General features: G+C 42.3%; 1 protein-coding gene across 1 annotated transcript in view; it reads right to left on the bottom strand.

Moving 5' to 3' along the window:
* Positions 1 to 4,180: 4,180 nt before the first annotated feature.
* Positions 4,181 to 14,787, bottom strand: part of C7H10orf90 (chromosome 7 C10orf90 homolog) — a 65,137-nt gene continuing 54,530 nt past the window's right edge. Inside the window, exons 7-9 of the mRNA XM_013185843.3 lie at positions 6,869 to 6,932; positions 5,965 to 6,064; positions 4,181 to 5,097 (exon numbers count right to left, since the gene is read on the bottom strand). Of these exons, the coding sequence (XP_013041297.3) occupies positions 5,059 to 5,097; positions 5,965 to 6,064; positions 6,869 to 6,932 (203 nt within the window). The 3' untranslated portion in view covers positions 4,181 to 5,058. The remainder of the gene's footprint in view (positions 5,098 to 5,964; positions 6,065 to 6,868; positions 6,933 to 14,787) is intronic.

Here is a 14,787-nt window from a genome sequence, read left to right as displayed (position 1 = left end):
TAACGTCTAGTCATTGCAGGATACTGTAGAAGGTAAAAGTATTTAAAACATGAAGTCTAACAATAGATCACCGTGACCAATTTCTAATAATAATAAAAAAATATATCTCTGCAATTAGGGAGTTTTTTCATAATCCTATCTATGCAACAAGAACCTCAAGCAGTTTATTCCATTTTTCCTCTATACTAATTTTATGTAATTGTGTGTACCATGAGCACATTTGTGCAGTTTCTTCTCATTTTTTAATCATTCTGCAGCTGCTAGGGAGATGATACACCTCATTATCTTATTCTGTGGGTCATCTAAAATGGATATTAAGTAATTCTACCTCCTACAGCTTTGGTAAGGAGCCAAGGAGAACTAGGATAAGTAAGACGCCTGACAGAAAAATGGAATGTTTTTTTATTTTCAATGTAGAAGTGTGTTTTTACATGACTTTTTTTTTTTTTTTTCATCAGTTTGGCAGTTTTGCCAAAGCTAAACACAGAGCTAAAGAAAAAATCAGAACCTCCCCAAACACTTCCAGTTAGTTCAGCTGGGAAACAAGTTTCGCTTGCAGAGCCAAACCAGAGTGATGCCGCTCTCAGCAGGTAGGCCAGCACCACCCAACAAGCAGCACAGGCTCCTCTCTCCGAGCAAGGACTTCGGGAAATAATTTTTGCGATTGTGATTTCAGCGGTAGTTATGTATTTAAATCAAAGCTTGTTAAGTATTTGCATTCCTATATTAAGCTTCTCTATCTGCAGTACATTTCAGTACCTTATTTTATCCTAATGCTCTTTTTTTATGCTCAGGTGTCCTTCTTGCACTTAACTTGTGCCCCTGCTTTCTAATCGCCTTTTATTAGGAAGTTTGCAAATTGAGAATGGCCTCAGAGGGGGCTGGGACTTCACAACCCCCCGTTGCCTGGTGCTGACCCATGGGCACGACAGCGGGGGAGCACAGCGAGAGCACCTCCCAGGCATCCAGCCCGCCGTAACCCAGCTCAGCAAGAAGCATACTGAGAAATAAACTACACAGGCTGAAGTCATAGCGCCTGATGAAATATGACCTTGTGGGACAACCCCGTGTACTGATCTACTCTGTCAGTGAACAAGTGGCCAGTCAATGCTCCCGGAAAGACAATTACCCACCCATCAAAGCACACAGGCATTTTTGTCCTTGGAGTCAAAGGAGCAAACATCTTTGCGGAAGAGGCAAGCTGGGGTATTTTTGGCCACAGAGCTCTCGCTGTGATGGATGTATCAGGAATGGATTCCTCCAGAGAGAGCTGCCAGAAACTTTATCCCTGCTTTTCTGTGTTGTTTTCCTTGTAAATCAGCCCTCTCACAAAAAACATTACATTGACATGACCAATCCCAGATACTAAACAACAAAACTCCGAGCAAGCCTTACCCAGACAGTCTCCTCTTCTATCTGACCAGCTGAGTAAACTTGAAGAAGTAACTAATGACTTGCATACACGTACACAGGAAAATATTTGGGTTTAAAATAAATCCCCAGAATACTGTAACCCTCAGCGCTTTACATTGCAATGACTTTCAGCCCTTAATGGTGTATTCCTGTCAGATGAAATTAATGTTGCCAACGTGGAAACAAATGTGTCTCACACACCTAAACCACTGCCTGTTCCCCATGTGGGCTCCATTTTGACCAATGCACAACTTCATCCCTACTGAGAGGGTTCTGGTTAGGAAGGAAAAGGCTGAGCTGGTGAGCCTTAACATGCTGAAACCATCTCAAGATTTTACCCTAACCAACACTCATTAACACTGCTTTGGATGCACGTACGTGTCAGCAATGAGAAACCAGGCAAGTCAGCGAGGAGCTGGGGAACAAAGGGCAGTGCCTGCTGCCTGAAGTGTCAATCCTTGTGCGGTTGCACCAGCAGGAAGATGTGTCCCCCATGAAGACACACAAAGTGGGCTGACAGACAGAGAACCCATACCCAAACGGCATCCAAAGAGAAGGAAAATTCCAGTATTTAGCAAATATGGGTGATCTCCAGCAAAGGCTGGGGAGTTGCCTGTGGAGCGTACTGTCCAACGGTGAATGTATTCTTTCCTTTGAAATGCCTGCGAGTCTGAAGTGAAATTACGTCAGTTTTGTTCCTAGCTCTAAAGTTTATTAAGTTGATGCCTACTGGTACAGGGCTAAGCCTGTGAGGCCCATGTTTTTCTGAAGTAACATTTTCCTGTATAGTCTATTTTCTATTACAATGACTTGATTGTAGAACTGAAATGAATGTCAGGATTGTTTGCTGGATACATTACCAGATACCTTCTTTTCTGAGGCCCAGAAAGAGAAATTAGGTTTGCAACAGAGATCATTTTTGTTATTTTGAAGTGAAGGTTTCATATCATATAAAGCATTCCCAGACAGTGATTTGCATTAGGCATTTTGTTCACTAGGTATACTTCCAAGGTTATTTATGGGAGACAATTTCCACCTCAAGTTCCCATATATTTGTCCTGTAGATTTTGAAAACTGCATTTAGAGATAATAAAAAATATTGCAAAATAACCTTTCTCCAAAGCCAAAAGATTTTATGAACAGCATATTAATACAGAGAAGGTGGAGCTACTCATGAGCAAGGTGACACGAGGATGCAGCAAGCCAGCTCCGTACCATCCCTGAGAATGGCCAGCAGAAATGACAGGAAACCAAGCCACCCCTGCCCCAGGCAGCCTGCGGACTGGGTTTCCAAGGGGCAGGAAGCAAGCCGACCCATGCCACACCTCATTCCAGTTGCTCTCGCGTTTCCTTTGCTCACCAGGATGCCATGGATTTCCAAGAAGGATCAGCTCCTCTGTTTGATGAAAAGAGGCAACGGACAAAACTGGAGCACAAGAAGATTCAGCTAAATATCAGGAAACGCTTCTGTACTGTGTGGATCAGGGAGCCCTGGCACAGGCTGCCCAGAGAGGGGCTGGGGGCTCCTCCTGGAGAGCTTCAAACCCACCGGAACCTGGGTCTTGTCTCCATACCAAAGTGCCTCTCTGTGGCTCTAGGGAAGAACTATAAGCAGGTTTAAAAGGATGCAGTAAAGCAGTCTTAAATGTATATAATATTCCCCTATGGATGTGTGTGAGAAGCAATGCTCCTGATTCATTAAACCTGATAAATCAAAGCTGCATTCCTCCAAAGTCAAGAAACTAGGGGTTAAGGAACCAAGGGGGGAAATTTTAGGTTCCTACTGAACTCAACGGGGATTTGGTACTGACTTCTATAGGAAATGTCTTCAGTTCTTGTAGTGAGCTCTAACTGGAACTAAGCTTGAAAGATAATCCTTCAGATTCAGTCTAGGAGACCATGTGTGTGGGTGTGCTCACTGCTAAAATTTATCACCGTGTGGTGGAGCCCCAGAAGTCCGCTGAAGAGAAAGGCCCTCCTGTTTGAGGCAGGCCACATGTTTTTCCTGGAGAGCAGCAGAGGGATCAATGAAGCCACAGGAGAGCAGACCTACCATGCAGCTGAGCCGTGAAGCTTGGAGGATGTCCCTTCTCGCAGTCCCTTTCACAAGTTCCCCTGTTTGGAGCCATGTGTGGTCCAGCCCTGACCTCAGTCCCCAGTACAGCATTACTTGATTGGTTAAAAAGACTTGTTTTGGGCAAGAGCCCTGGCAGTTCGTTTCTCACAATAAGCGTTTCCTTACCTTACTTGTCCTCTCAAAATGTATCGAACCAATTGTCGAGTACTTAAAAATATCTGCCTGGAATGCAGTGTATTTGTTCAATAAATCTCTATCTTCCCTGTGAGCAAAAATTAACATCATTAATCCCACTTTACAAACTAGGACGCTTAAACACAAAGAGGAAAAATAATGTAACAGAGAGAGAGCGTGAGACAGAACCAGGCTCCCGGTGTCCAGCACAAGTCACGCAGCTGACGGCTATCTAAGTGGCCATTGCTCTGCTCACGAACATCACACTTCCAAAACAGTTAACCTTACATCTCAGGATGGATTAGAAAAATAAAGCACAGATATCAAAGGCTAAATTCCAGCCTCGTTCAAACACATTCAATCGAGTGTTCATGCAACAGAGGTTAACACTTGCAATGATTTTTATGGGCAATATTTTTTACCATAGGATTTGTGGCAGACAAAGGCATGACTTCTCAAGCAGTTTCAATAATTGTGTTATATTTAACAGTACCAAATAAAAACACAGCAGTTGGATAAATATTATATTCGTGTTTTATTCCATAAATAAATTCCATTGGTTTGTAAGCTGGTTGTTTTTACTTCCAAAATGTACAAATAACGATTTAAATATTTTTGGAGGAAACATTGCAGATGGTTTTAGTTCTGCAGTTTTGATGCAAACATACTTCTTGGCACTGCTTCATAATATGCCATTTCTATAAATACTTAATGCTCACAGAAGTGGAGTAAAATACATATTACAATGAAAAACATGAAAAGCAGTTATAACCAAATCTTTAAATATTGCCTTTAAACAGGTAAACTTGCTATGCAGATTCACTACATAAACAGGAATAGAGTTCTTCAGAGAGCTGAAATATTGGTCCCTTTTGGTATGTTAAGTATTAATGTGAAACTGCTGCTGCTATGATTATGTGGTAATGCTATTTCAGCTAGTTTCTAAACATAACAAATAATGATATTCATTTTTCTTTAGTTTGAGGATTTAACTCACAGGAAATCAATTAATAGAATACTTCAGAGAAATAAGTTTCCCAGGTCTTATAAACCCAGTTCTATTGCTACAGAGATGTATACTTTCAAAAAGATTAAGATAAACAATACCACTGTAATTCAGTACTTGCATTAAAAATTCTTAAAATTATTTCCTCTGGGTAAACTGACCATAAGCTGATGCTCTCAAACAGCTGTGCTCCCTTTTAGACCATTTTTTGCTTACTTGAAAGTTGCCTTAAAATTTCAATTGAAATACAAATGATCTTTCTTTTTATAAAGAGCCAAAGATAAGAAAAATACCTCCAGGTAATTAAGATGACACTAACTTTTATGGCTTATCTAGCAGTCAAAGGCATTTGAGATCCAGTTAGGATGATCAGCAAGAGAAACCTTTGTCACTCAGTGTTCCTTTGAAGGAGCTGGTCCAGTAATTGCTAGGAAAAAAACAATGCAAAACAGCCTTAAGATAGTGTTAAACTACATGAGGCGGAAACAGCTGTAGAAGCCTGAGCAATACTGTGAGACAGTGAGACTGTGAGACGGTACAAGCCTCCTTAGATCTCAAATCTTTTTTTTTTTATTTAAAAAAATATTAAAAAAAATAAAGAAATAATAATAATAAAAAAAAAAGCACTGAAAGCTTTTCCAGCTTGGACAAGAACAGTGTGATTAGATGGAGGACTAGAGCATGTAAGGAAAAATCGTTACATGTAGACGACACAGAGCAGGATTACCTGGCAGTGCATCAGATCTGCATGTAGATTAACTGTGCTAAAGCAGATTTCTGCCAGGACAAATTACTAATTTTTAAAATATAAAGTATCGGGTGCTTATTCCAACATGAGGTTCATCTGTCAATTCCAAGGCCAAAGAAGTGCCCAGCCCCAAGGAGAAGATTTGAACAACGTTCTTTGCTGTCAGAGTTTGCACGTGACAGCAGAGGCTCCCCAGCATGCTGTGTCCATGGGCCTGTGTGAACACAGGTACCTGCCTCTCCTGCCAGCACCCGCTTCAGGGCTAGGAGAGAAGAAAACTAGAAAACTTCTTTGCTAGAGAGAAGAAAACAAGCTAATCACTGCGAAACCGCAGGGCCTGGTGCCTGAGCATCCTACACCTCAGCGTTCCTTCTCTGCCTCATAGGGGTGCTGAGGGCTCAGACGGATAATAGCGAAGAGAAGTGCACAAATACCGATAATAAAGCCACAAATAGATTTTATTACAGACCGGTGGTCAGACACTCATATTTTAAAGCAGCAAGAAGGATTACAGAGCTGTGCTTTGCATTCACAGTAAATCATTACCTTTTTGAAGATCTCCACACGGAGTCTGTTACTCTGGATGATTATCCGCTTCTGTTTTTCTTCTTGTTTCTTTTTTACTTCAGGTAAATTGTCATAAATCCTGGAATGAATTTGGAAAGTTAACTTCACACATCATCCCTGGGATTCGCAAACGACTTACTCTTCTATGGGAAAAGCATGCCTCCAATGCAATACTTGGCATTGATGGGCATCTCCGAGTATTTGAATTAGATCCATGGCAAAGAATTATAAATTATTAATAATAATGTTATGATAAAAACCTGACTTCTTGAAAAACACTGCTGATTTTGGACTAAGGAGTAAAGAAAGAGATAGTATCAGGTTATCTCGATGCAGCAGCAAAATTCTGGGGAAGCTTCTAATGAGCTCAGTGGAGATGGTTTTGATTTCAAAACAGAATTTAGCCTGTACTCTTTTTTTTTTTTTTTTTGCATTTATGTCTCAAAATTAATACTGAGCAATTATTTTCAGGCATTTCTCTGAAATCTAAGAAAACCATCCTTAGAAGACTGTAATCTGTTGATATTTTTTCACTGTCATTAGGAACTCTTTTACCGAAAAAGGCATTATTTGTCCTTTTTAAACACTACATGAGTTGCCCTCAAAAAGGTGACTTCTGGTCTTGATCTTTTCCCATTGAAAACAATGACAAAATTCCCCCTGGATCAAAAAGGAAGGAGAACCTTCCTTCTCTCAGGGATGTGGCTTGCAGGGTACGGGCACTCTGTGTTGTCTGAAACTCCTAGGAAGATGCTGCTCAAAGGGCAGGCTTGGCCCAAATAGATCAAATTGACGCAAACAAAGAAAAAATTGAGCATTGCGCAAAAGCACGGCAAGCAGTGTGACAGACCAGCCCCGGTATGTGAAGGTGATGTGGAAGTACCTTTTGGATCTCATGTGCATCTCTTTCTCTGGAATGAATCTTTCCTTTGGTTTGAAGAGGTTATCTAGCAGAGGGAAAATAAAGTTAATATTAGAGGAATCTGTGTTTACTGAAGTTTCAAGCTTCACATTCCACTTAGTCACGCTATGGTATTCCTGATTAAACTTTTGATGACTTAAGGTCAGATCCGCATAGGTCAATAGAAAGGCTTTTAACAACTTCATCTGGAGTTCAGTTGGGTCCCAAACCTGCCATGCAGAAAGGGAAAGACATTTATTTTAAATGTATCTGATTCTTGTCGTTGCCACGCGCAGCTGTGTAGGCCTCTGCTCAGCCCAGCGCTGGCTGCCAGCAGGTGAGGCCCATGCTGCAGGCCGCGTGTCAGGATCCTGGCCTGGCACCATCCTTTCCACTTCGATTTACACCTATTTTACAGGGCTGCGAGTAATTATGCTGAGTGCTAGGTGGAGGAAAATCGTATTACTCTTTGCTGATCAACTATGAGGATATCTGAGATAATTTCAGTCAGCGTTTCCCTTGATACAGGAAAATAATTACTGATCTTCGTAGTCAGTGGGTCCCAGGAATAGGTAATTTTAACACCTTGCTTGCTAAAATGGTCTCTGAATAGTCTCTGCATGTCATTTGTATGGGGTGGGCAGCCAGCAGGCACGGAGGACAGGGTGCAGTGCCCGGAGTAGTCACAGTAAGCTGCAAGTCAGAGGAATTTGCAAGTGCTTTTGCAGAACATATGTATAAGATAAATGTGTGCAAACTTTTAAGCACTTCCATTTGCCAAGGAAGTTTAGAAGACATAATATATATCACAGCAGGCACCGCGTCAGCCTCTTTCTGCCATCTCGCTGAAGAGACAAAACAGAATAATCAAGACAAGGAAACAAATACAGCAAATAATTTGTTCCAGAACTGCCCAGTTCAGACGCTGGCCCAGAGCAAACCCAGCCACCACTACCCGAAAAAGCCCCCTTCCCGACAGGTTTGTGGGGCACGCTGTTGAAGACACCAAATGTTTCAGGGATATTTATGGGAGTTGTCGTAGCAACCTAACAGCCTCGAGCAGCATATGGGGCTACACCCAGAGGCAAAACCATGCTCGGATTACCGCCTTGCTCGGGAGAACGCTGCGTGTCCTTGAAGCTGCTGTATCTCCATGTAAAAATAAAAGGGAGCTACGCAGCAGTTTCTATTCTGAACTGGTACCGCTTTCAAAATGCAAATTGCGAAAGGAGAGGAGGCCGTGAAGCTTCCTCTGCCCTAGGAAGTGCTTATCTAGACCTAATCATTATTATTACATCTTCAGTAGACACAAGCAACATACTCGATCTACTGGAAAAATATAATTTGACTTTTTTTATTAGCGTTTTAATGTTCATTTACATGCTCATTAATTTAAAAGGAATAAACACTTGGGTGCTATAGCTGCCCAAATAACCCTAACGCTTCAGGAAGCAGATTGCCCCTGTGACCCTGACAGGCCTGCAGAAGTATTAGGGACCGACAGCACCATCCTGCTGGGACCAGTGTAGCTCCCATAACAGTCCCTTGCTGCTCACAGTTGCAAATCTCATTTGACAGCTCAGGCTTGCAGGACACATCTTTTCCCCAAAACATGTCCTCTAACCTGGACAATGGCACAGGACCACAGTCTGAAATTGTATAAAGCCATCACCATGGGTTCTCTGCAGCACTGAAACAAAAATAGGGAACGCTTGGGCAGTCCCTTGTGTGACCACCATTTCCTTGGGTGTTCCTATGTCCTTGTGCACAGAAGAGCAGCAGAAACCTGCACAGCCCACACCAAGCCCTTCCACGGGCTGGCAGGGTGGGCCTTCCCCGAGACACGACGTTATCAGGCAGCATGACTGGCAAGCACAGAGCCTGGTTTGATAACATTTCGAATGGACAGAGTTACACCTCATGAAATGTATGAACTTCTACTCCAGGAATTCTCAGAGAGAGATTTCTGGGAGTAAACTAATCGTTGTAAGGATTTCACACACACACACACCCCTTTTTTTAACCCCCAGAATAAAAGCCGTTAATGACACATTAAATCTTCCAGACCCTTGTGCAGAGCCACTGGAACCTGTGAGAATAATTCTCTCTGGATGACACAGAAATCATCTTGAAGGGTATCAGACTCATCACTGCCCATGATTCTGCCTGGAACTACATATGTGTCTGTGCCAGAGGCTTTGAAGGAGGAATCAGAATGAGATTCTTGGGAAAATCCTCCAAGAAAAATAATAAATCTGCCTTGGTTATAAATATACCCTTCGTGAAGCAGTACAGGGTCAAAAGGGTAACACTTATATAGGTAAACATTCATGTAGTATCTCTCAGCTCGCTCTCAGGTCACTATGTCTGAGAAAAAAAAATCATGTACAAGTATCAAACAAATAACGTTCTCAAGGAATTTTGGGATGAGAATTCTAAAATTAACTGAAATATAAATAAAAATGTTTTAAATGAGAAAATTAACCAATGTTTAAATGTGCATATGATTTTTATGTTCAGAACTGAACATAGGATTGAACAAAACATATTTCCAAGAGGAGGAGCAGCACGTACTCAGAGCTATAAAAACGTCCCAATCACAACATGAAGACCTGAATTAACACTTCTTCTTACCAAATCGAGACCCAAGTTGGGCATAAAATGGACGGTTCCCCAAGTTGATAGCCTCCTAAATTGCATTTTATCAAAGTTCCTTATCAGATCTCATAGCCTTGTAATGGTTTTGGAGAAAACTATACAGAAGGATAAAAAAGAAGGGATTTCAAAACAGTTATTTGGTATTTCCAGTGATGCACCACAGTTTTTTTTAAAAAAAAAAAAAAAAGTATAGACAGGCATGAAAAACTTCCTTGGTGTTTAATTCAAACCCTGTCAGATCACTGAGTTTCCAGTATTTATACCAATGCTGTGTGTAGCAATGGTCTGTGAGATCTCTGTAGCAGGAGAAAGAAGCGACTTCAGCAAGTTTGTAAATGAAGGTAAATGGGTCATCACTGTAATATTTTAACTCATGCTAAACTGCACCGCAGACAGGATGAATAACCTTCCTGCCTGGGAAGTTATTAATTGTTTAGACAAAGAACAGATAATAGGGTGTGTGGGAACTGTCCCCTGACTTCCTGTTTACCACTAACTCACTGAAACACTTAATAAAATAAAATAAAAATAAAAAATAAAAATCAAAAATAAATAAAAAATAAAAATAAAAAATAAAATAAAGGTAAACTATGCCCATCAGAATATATATATACCTTTTCCCCTAATATGAATATGAATTCTCAAACCGTTAGGAGTTAAAATATACCTTTGAGGATGTGTTGTCAGTTCCTGAAAGGCCAAGCACTGATAATGGTGATTCTCTAATTGCACTCTAGTTTCACTGAACTAAAAAAATAGTTCACCAAATGCCCATTCACCCAGAGAAGTCCTAAGATATATAAGCTGTTTTTTTTTTTTTTTTAAACACAGCTTTCAAAATAAACAGTCCCCTGAAAAATAAATTAACCTTGAATCAAAGATAAATGTCAAGGTGGCATTCAGTTTAGCATGCCCGTAGCACTTGACTGGGAATTCATCCAGAGAAACCAAGGAGTGCCTGCACCCCAGGGTGCTGCCCAAAGTTTTGCACCTTTCATGTCAATGACTTCATGAAATAAATTACATCAACTGCAGTCAATAGATGACATTTTGGTATTATTTATTAAAAGAACGCAGTAACCCACTAGATAAAAATGTGAAGGCGAGACTGCATGGAATTTCTGCTCACCTCCAAGAGATGCTGAAGGTCTACAGAGGTCCTTCTACCAAGATGACCCAAAGGCAGGTGGTTCACGGGCAGTTCAGGTCTGGCCTACACTGCAGCTATTGAGACTTCCGATCCTCCCTAGTATTTCAGTCTTAGCAATGGTAAATGTCACTAGTGTCTATAAAAACATTAAAAACTACAGGTTTATGGAAATGTTTTCATGATAAATTCATTTTGGGCATGATATGGGAGACCAGTCCCCTCTATCCAAATGACACTTGAATATTCATGGACTTCATCCAGAAAAAAAAATATATATATTATCTCACGTGGCCTTCCCAATTCATTCCTGTTTGACTACAGCATATAGTATTGAAAAGCCTCTAATTTCCATTAAAAAAAAAAGGCATTAATGAAGAAGGTATGACAGATTTGGCAAACTGAACAAAAGGTTTGTTCCATCTTTAGTAAAACTTGCACCATCCTCTCAGTCCTGTTTTCTTTAGTTTCAGTTTATAATCATGGATGAAATCAGACCTCTTACTCCCTAATTAAGAAGTCCGTCATCGAAAATTCAGTTTTCAATTTGGCTACTTCAAGACCCTAATGAAATTATCCCCCAGCAATTTGACTGAACTTTGTGAGTCACCCTCTATAATGCACATTGTTTCAACACTGTAATTGTTTGCACAGAAAACTTTATATTTGAAGATTTTTCAATTTATCTCCACCTTCCTTGGCACCACCTTGGGACACGGCCCCCTTGTGCCGAGGCGCCTCTCTCAGATGTTCACCCCATTGTTAACAGCTCCAGAAACCCAGAAAGTTGGGCTTTCGCATGCCCAAAAAGCTTTCTGCAATGCTGGCTGGATTTTCTCTGCTTGATATTAATTGGCAATGTACTCTAACACACTTTCACAGGCTTTTGACTTCAGTCTTGCTTATTTATAATTGTCCTTCTTGCTCACCTCCCTGGGCTCTCCTATACATTTCCTATTTCTCTCCTGTTACTATTGCATTGGACAGATGCTGACTCTCTCCCCCCACTCATAAGGATGAGGACACAGAAGGGACGTGCTGGTCAGCCCATTCACTACACCCACCTCCTCCCCTGCCACCACAGCAAGTCCCCAGAGGACCTTGTCCCCTGGTGCCAGTGACCTGCAAGGTGCCGCCCACGTCTAGCTGACTCACAGGCACCGCCGTAATCAAGGTGATGGATAATAATATCATAAAAATAGGTCATCCCTCTTCCTAATTCAATTACCTGACTGCAGCTTAATCTTTATTCAGAACTGTCAGCCTTAACTAAGTGGCCAGGCGCCAACAGGATCAGTAGCACTACCGCTAGCTACGAATATTGACAGGGAAAAGAAACCTGAGCAATGGCACAACTAAAGTCATACACGAGAAGAGATGGGCAGGTGGCTGCAAACATCCCATCAGCCACCAACGGCATCTGAAGAGCACAAGGATGCACATCTACAGCTGCAGGAGCTGCTGGCTGCACTCTTAGTGCAAGTTCTCTGATCGCCGTCTTCTCCTCTCCCCACTGACTCTGCAGTCCCAGTAACAACCTCCAACCATCTCCTTGAAAACACAAACAAAACCAGCAATCCCTTGCCCTCCGGGCTTTTGAAGTTACAATAAGGCTTCTTGGAAAGGTTTAGAAGCACGGCTGAGGAGATATAAACTTGTTTCCAAAATATTACTGAAGATACAGGATTTGGAGTAATACTGGGTACAAACCCAGAGGAACAGCAGGCACGTCGGTGGGAGCTGAAAGGCGACTTTCCACTTATGGTGCCATTTCCAGCGAACCACCACCCTCCCAGAGGAAAGCAAAATGGAAGGTATGACAAAACCATATGTGCCTGGGAAATTTTTTAAACCTCTGAAAGTGCTTGTGTACACTAAGATCAGAAGGCTGTTCATTATGCAGATTTAAAGGCCTATAAACAGCTGGTAGTCCTGTCACTGAAGTAATTACATTACGGTTTTCGAGATTTAAATCCAGTTATTTGAACATTGTTTCTATTCAGTTCATCACAGTGGGATCTCTAATTTGTTCGACATAGTCAACAGCCGAGTAGTCTATCTTGGACTAATTAGCACTCTCAAAATGTAGCACTACACGTTACCCGGCACAAAGGCTAGTGTGAGAGTTTCGTGTTCTTTGCCTTCAAAGTGCTCTCGTGACGATAAAATCTTCTGCAGGATAAACATTTTTATTTTTCCAAGATTACTTTTAGCATTTTGTGAAATCCCACTCATGAATTACAATTAAAAATCGTAAACAACTTGGGGGTTTTTTTGAGGATGAGAAGGTAAACGGAAGCTGCACAGATGTTGGTATTTATATGGAAATGATGTTGAACGCCAGCTATTTCTTTCTTCTTCAAGAAACCGTAAAGTTGTAACAACACTGTCCAAACACTGGAAAAATGCGTTATCCGATAATTTCATCTTATCAATAAAGACATTTTAGCCTGACAGAACAATTTTGGGCAGAGGAAAATTTCTGAAGGTCATGGTCTTTCTTCTGGGTGACACTGAAATAACGCAAGTCAGGAGAGAAGCGCATGTAACAAGCTTATTTTGGAGCGATTACATGAAATAGCGACAAATTTATGAAGTGCAGAAGGGAAACATCTCAGGCTGCAGATCCCCCCTCATTTATGCCTGAGTAAGAGCTGGCTGCCATCTGATGGGGCAGTCCCACCTTGACTTCTCTCTGCACAGATGCAGATGTGCATGCGGGGAACTGGGCCAGGAAACGTCCTCTGGAGGTGGAAAAGGAAGGGGATAGCTAGTGTTACTGCCAGTGCTTGTGGTGAGTGTGCTCTGTGAGCATCCTGGGGTTCGCACAGACACACTCCTCCTGCCCAGCCACAAACGCACTTATAATCCACCCTTGGGGTCGCTGCGTCGGGGTCAGTGGAAATTACCTTCCCCAGCCAACCTGCCCGTATGAAAATCACTGGAAAATGCACGAGGGTGTGCTGGCAATGAGCCCTACGAATCTCAGAGCCATAAAGACCTCTCCACACATCCCAAAGACAGAAAAAAAAAAAAAAAGAGCAAAGGGGAAGCTATCAGGCTGAAGAGAAACAACCACAAGATCACACCCTGAGGCCTAGGGATGCCATCAATACGATGCTGTATGCTTAAGCAAGTTTCCAGGTACTCGTTTTACTCTCCTGGGTTCTTAATTTCAAGTGTGGTTTCAATGCGTGTTGCCGTGAAAGAGCAGACTGCTTCTGAGACCAAGAAAGCTGCAGGAGGGCTGGGTTTGGCAGAGGTTTTTCAGACTAGCGAGGAGGAGAAGCGTCAGCGCTAATACCAACCAAAACACCAAGAGGCTGTGAAGATGTGGCAGAGCCACTGTCCTGCATGCTCAGAAGTGCTTGGTGCCCAGTTCCCTTGGCTTCTAAGGGCTGCTGATGTCTAATAGCTGGTTTGGCCTTCATGGCTGCAATAATGCAACACTGGGCGGCAGCCACCAGCCCCGTCCCCTGCTTGGCTTTGGTGTCACAGCTGCTCCCAGACCACCACTGACACACAAATGGGTGTAGCCAGAGAGGGAGGTGGCATTCAGGACTTTGACTTTGGACCTAAAGGCACAACTTGATGTAGGATGGTATTTTTCCTTTTCTGGGCACTTTGCGATCTGCATAAATCCCAGGCTCTCAGCCACTTCAAAAGCTGGCTATGAAGCAGTGCAATAGTCAGGGATGAACCCTGCCATGTTGCCTCTGCTTGGCCAATGTGGCTGGCAGGCAGCTTTTGGTGTTGTTGGCCCAGGGATGAGGTAGACATGCAGCCCGGGAGCCTGCTTTGGGAAGGGCACGGTCTCATTAGACCCATAAAAACAAGAAGCTGGTGCCAAGGGAGGTGGTGCTGCTCTCCTCCCTCTCCACCTCCCATCCGCCCTCCTAGTCACAGTGCTGCTTCATGAGCTGCATCTGTCCTTTTTTTTTTTTCTTTAAATGTGACACAAAGCCCTTCCTTGCTTGAAAAGCACATTTTACATGCTAAAATGGCTTTTCCAGAGAATACAGAATAACGACGACAACAAATGACAACTTCCCTTCCTTCCCACCTGAGGGGCAGGCAGAAGGGAAGGAGCGGGCTG

The sequence above is a fragment of the Anser cygnoides genome, chromosome 7 (genome assembly GCF_040182565.1).
Source record: "Anser cygnoides isolate HZ-2024a breed goose chromosome 7, Taihu_goose_T2T_genome, whole genome shotgun sequence".
Taxonomy (NCBI): domain Eukaryota; kingdom Metazoa; phylum Chordata; class Aves; order Anseriformes; family Anatidae; genus Anser; species Anser cygnoides.
Note: the sequence above shows the minus strand (reverse complement) of the source record. Positions and strands in the feature narration are given on the sequence as shown.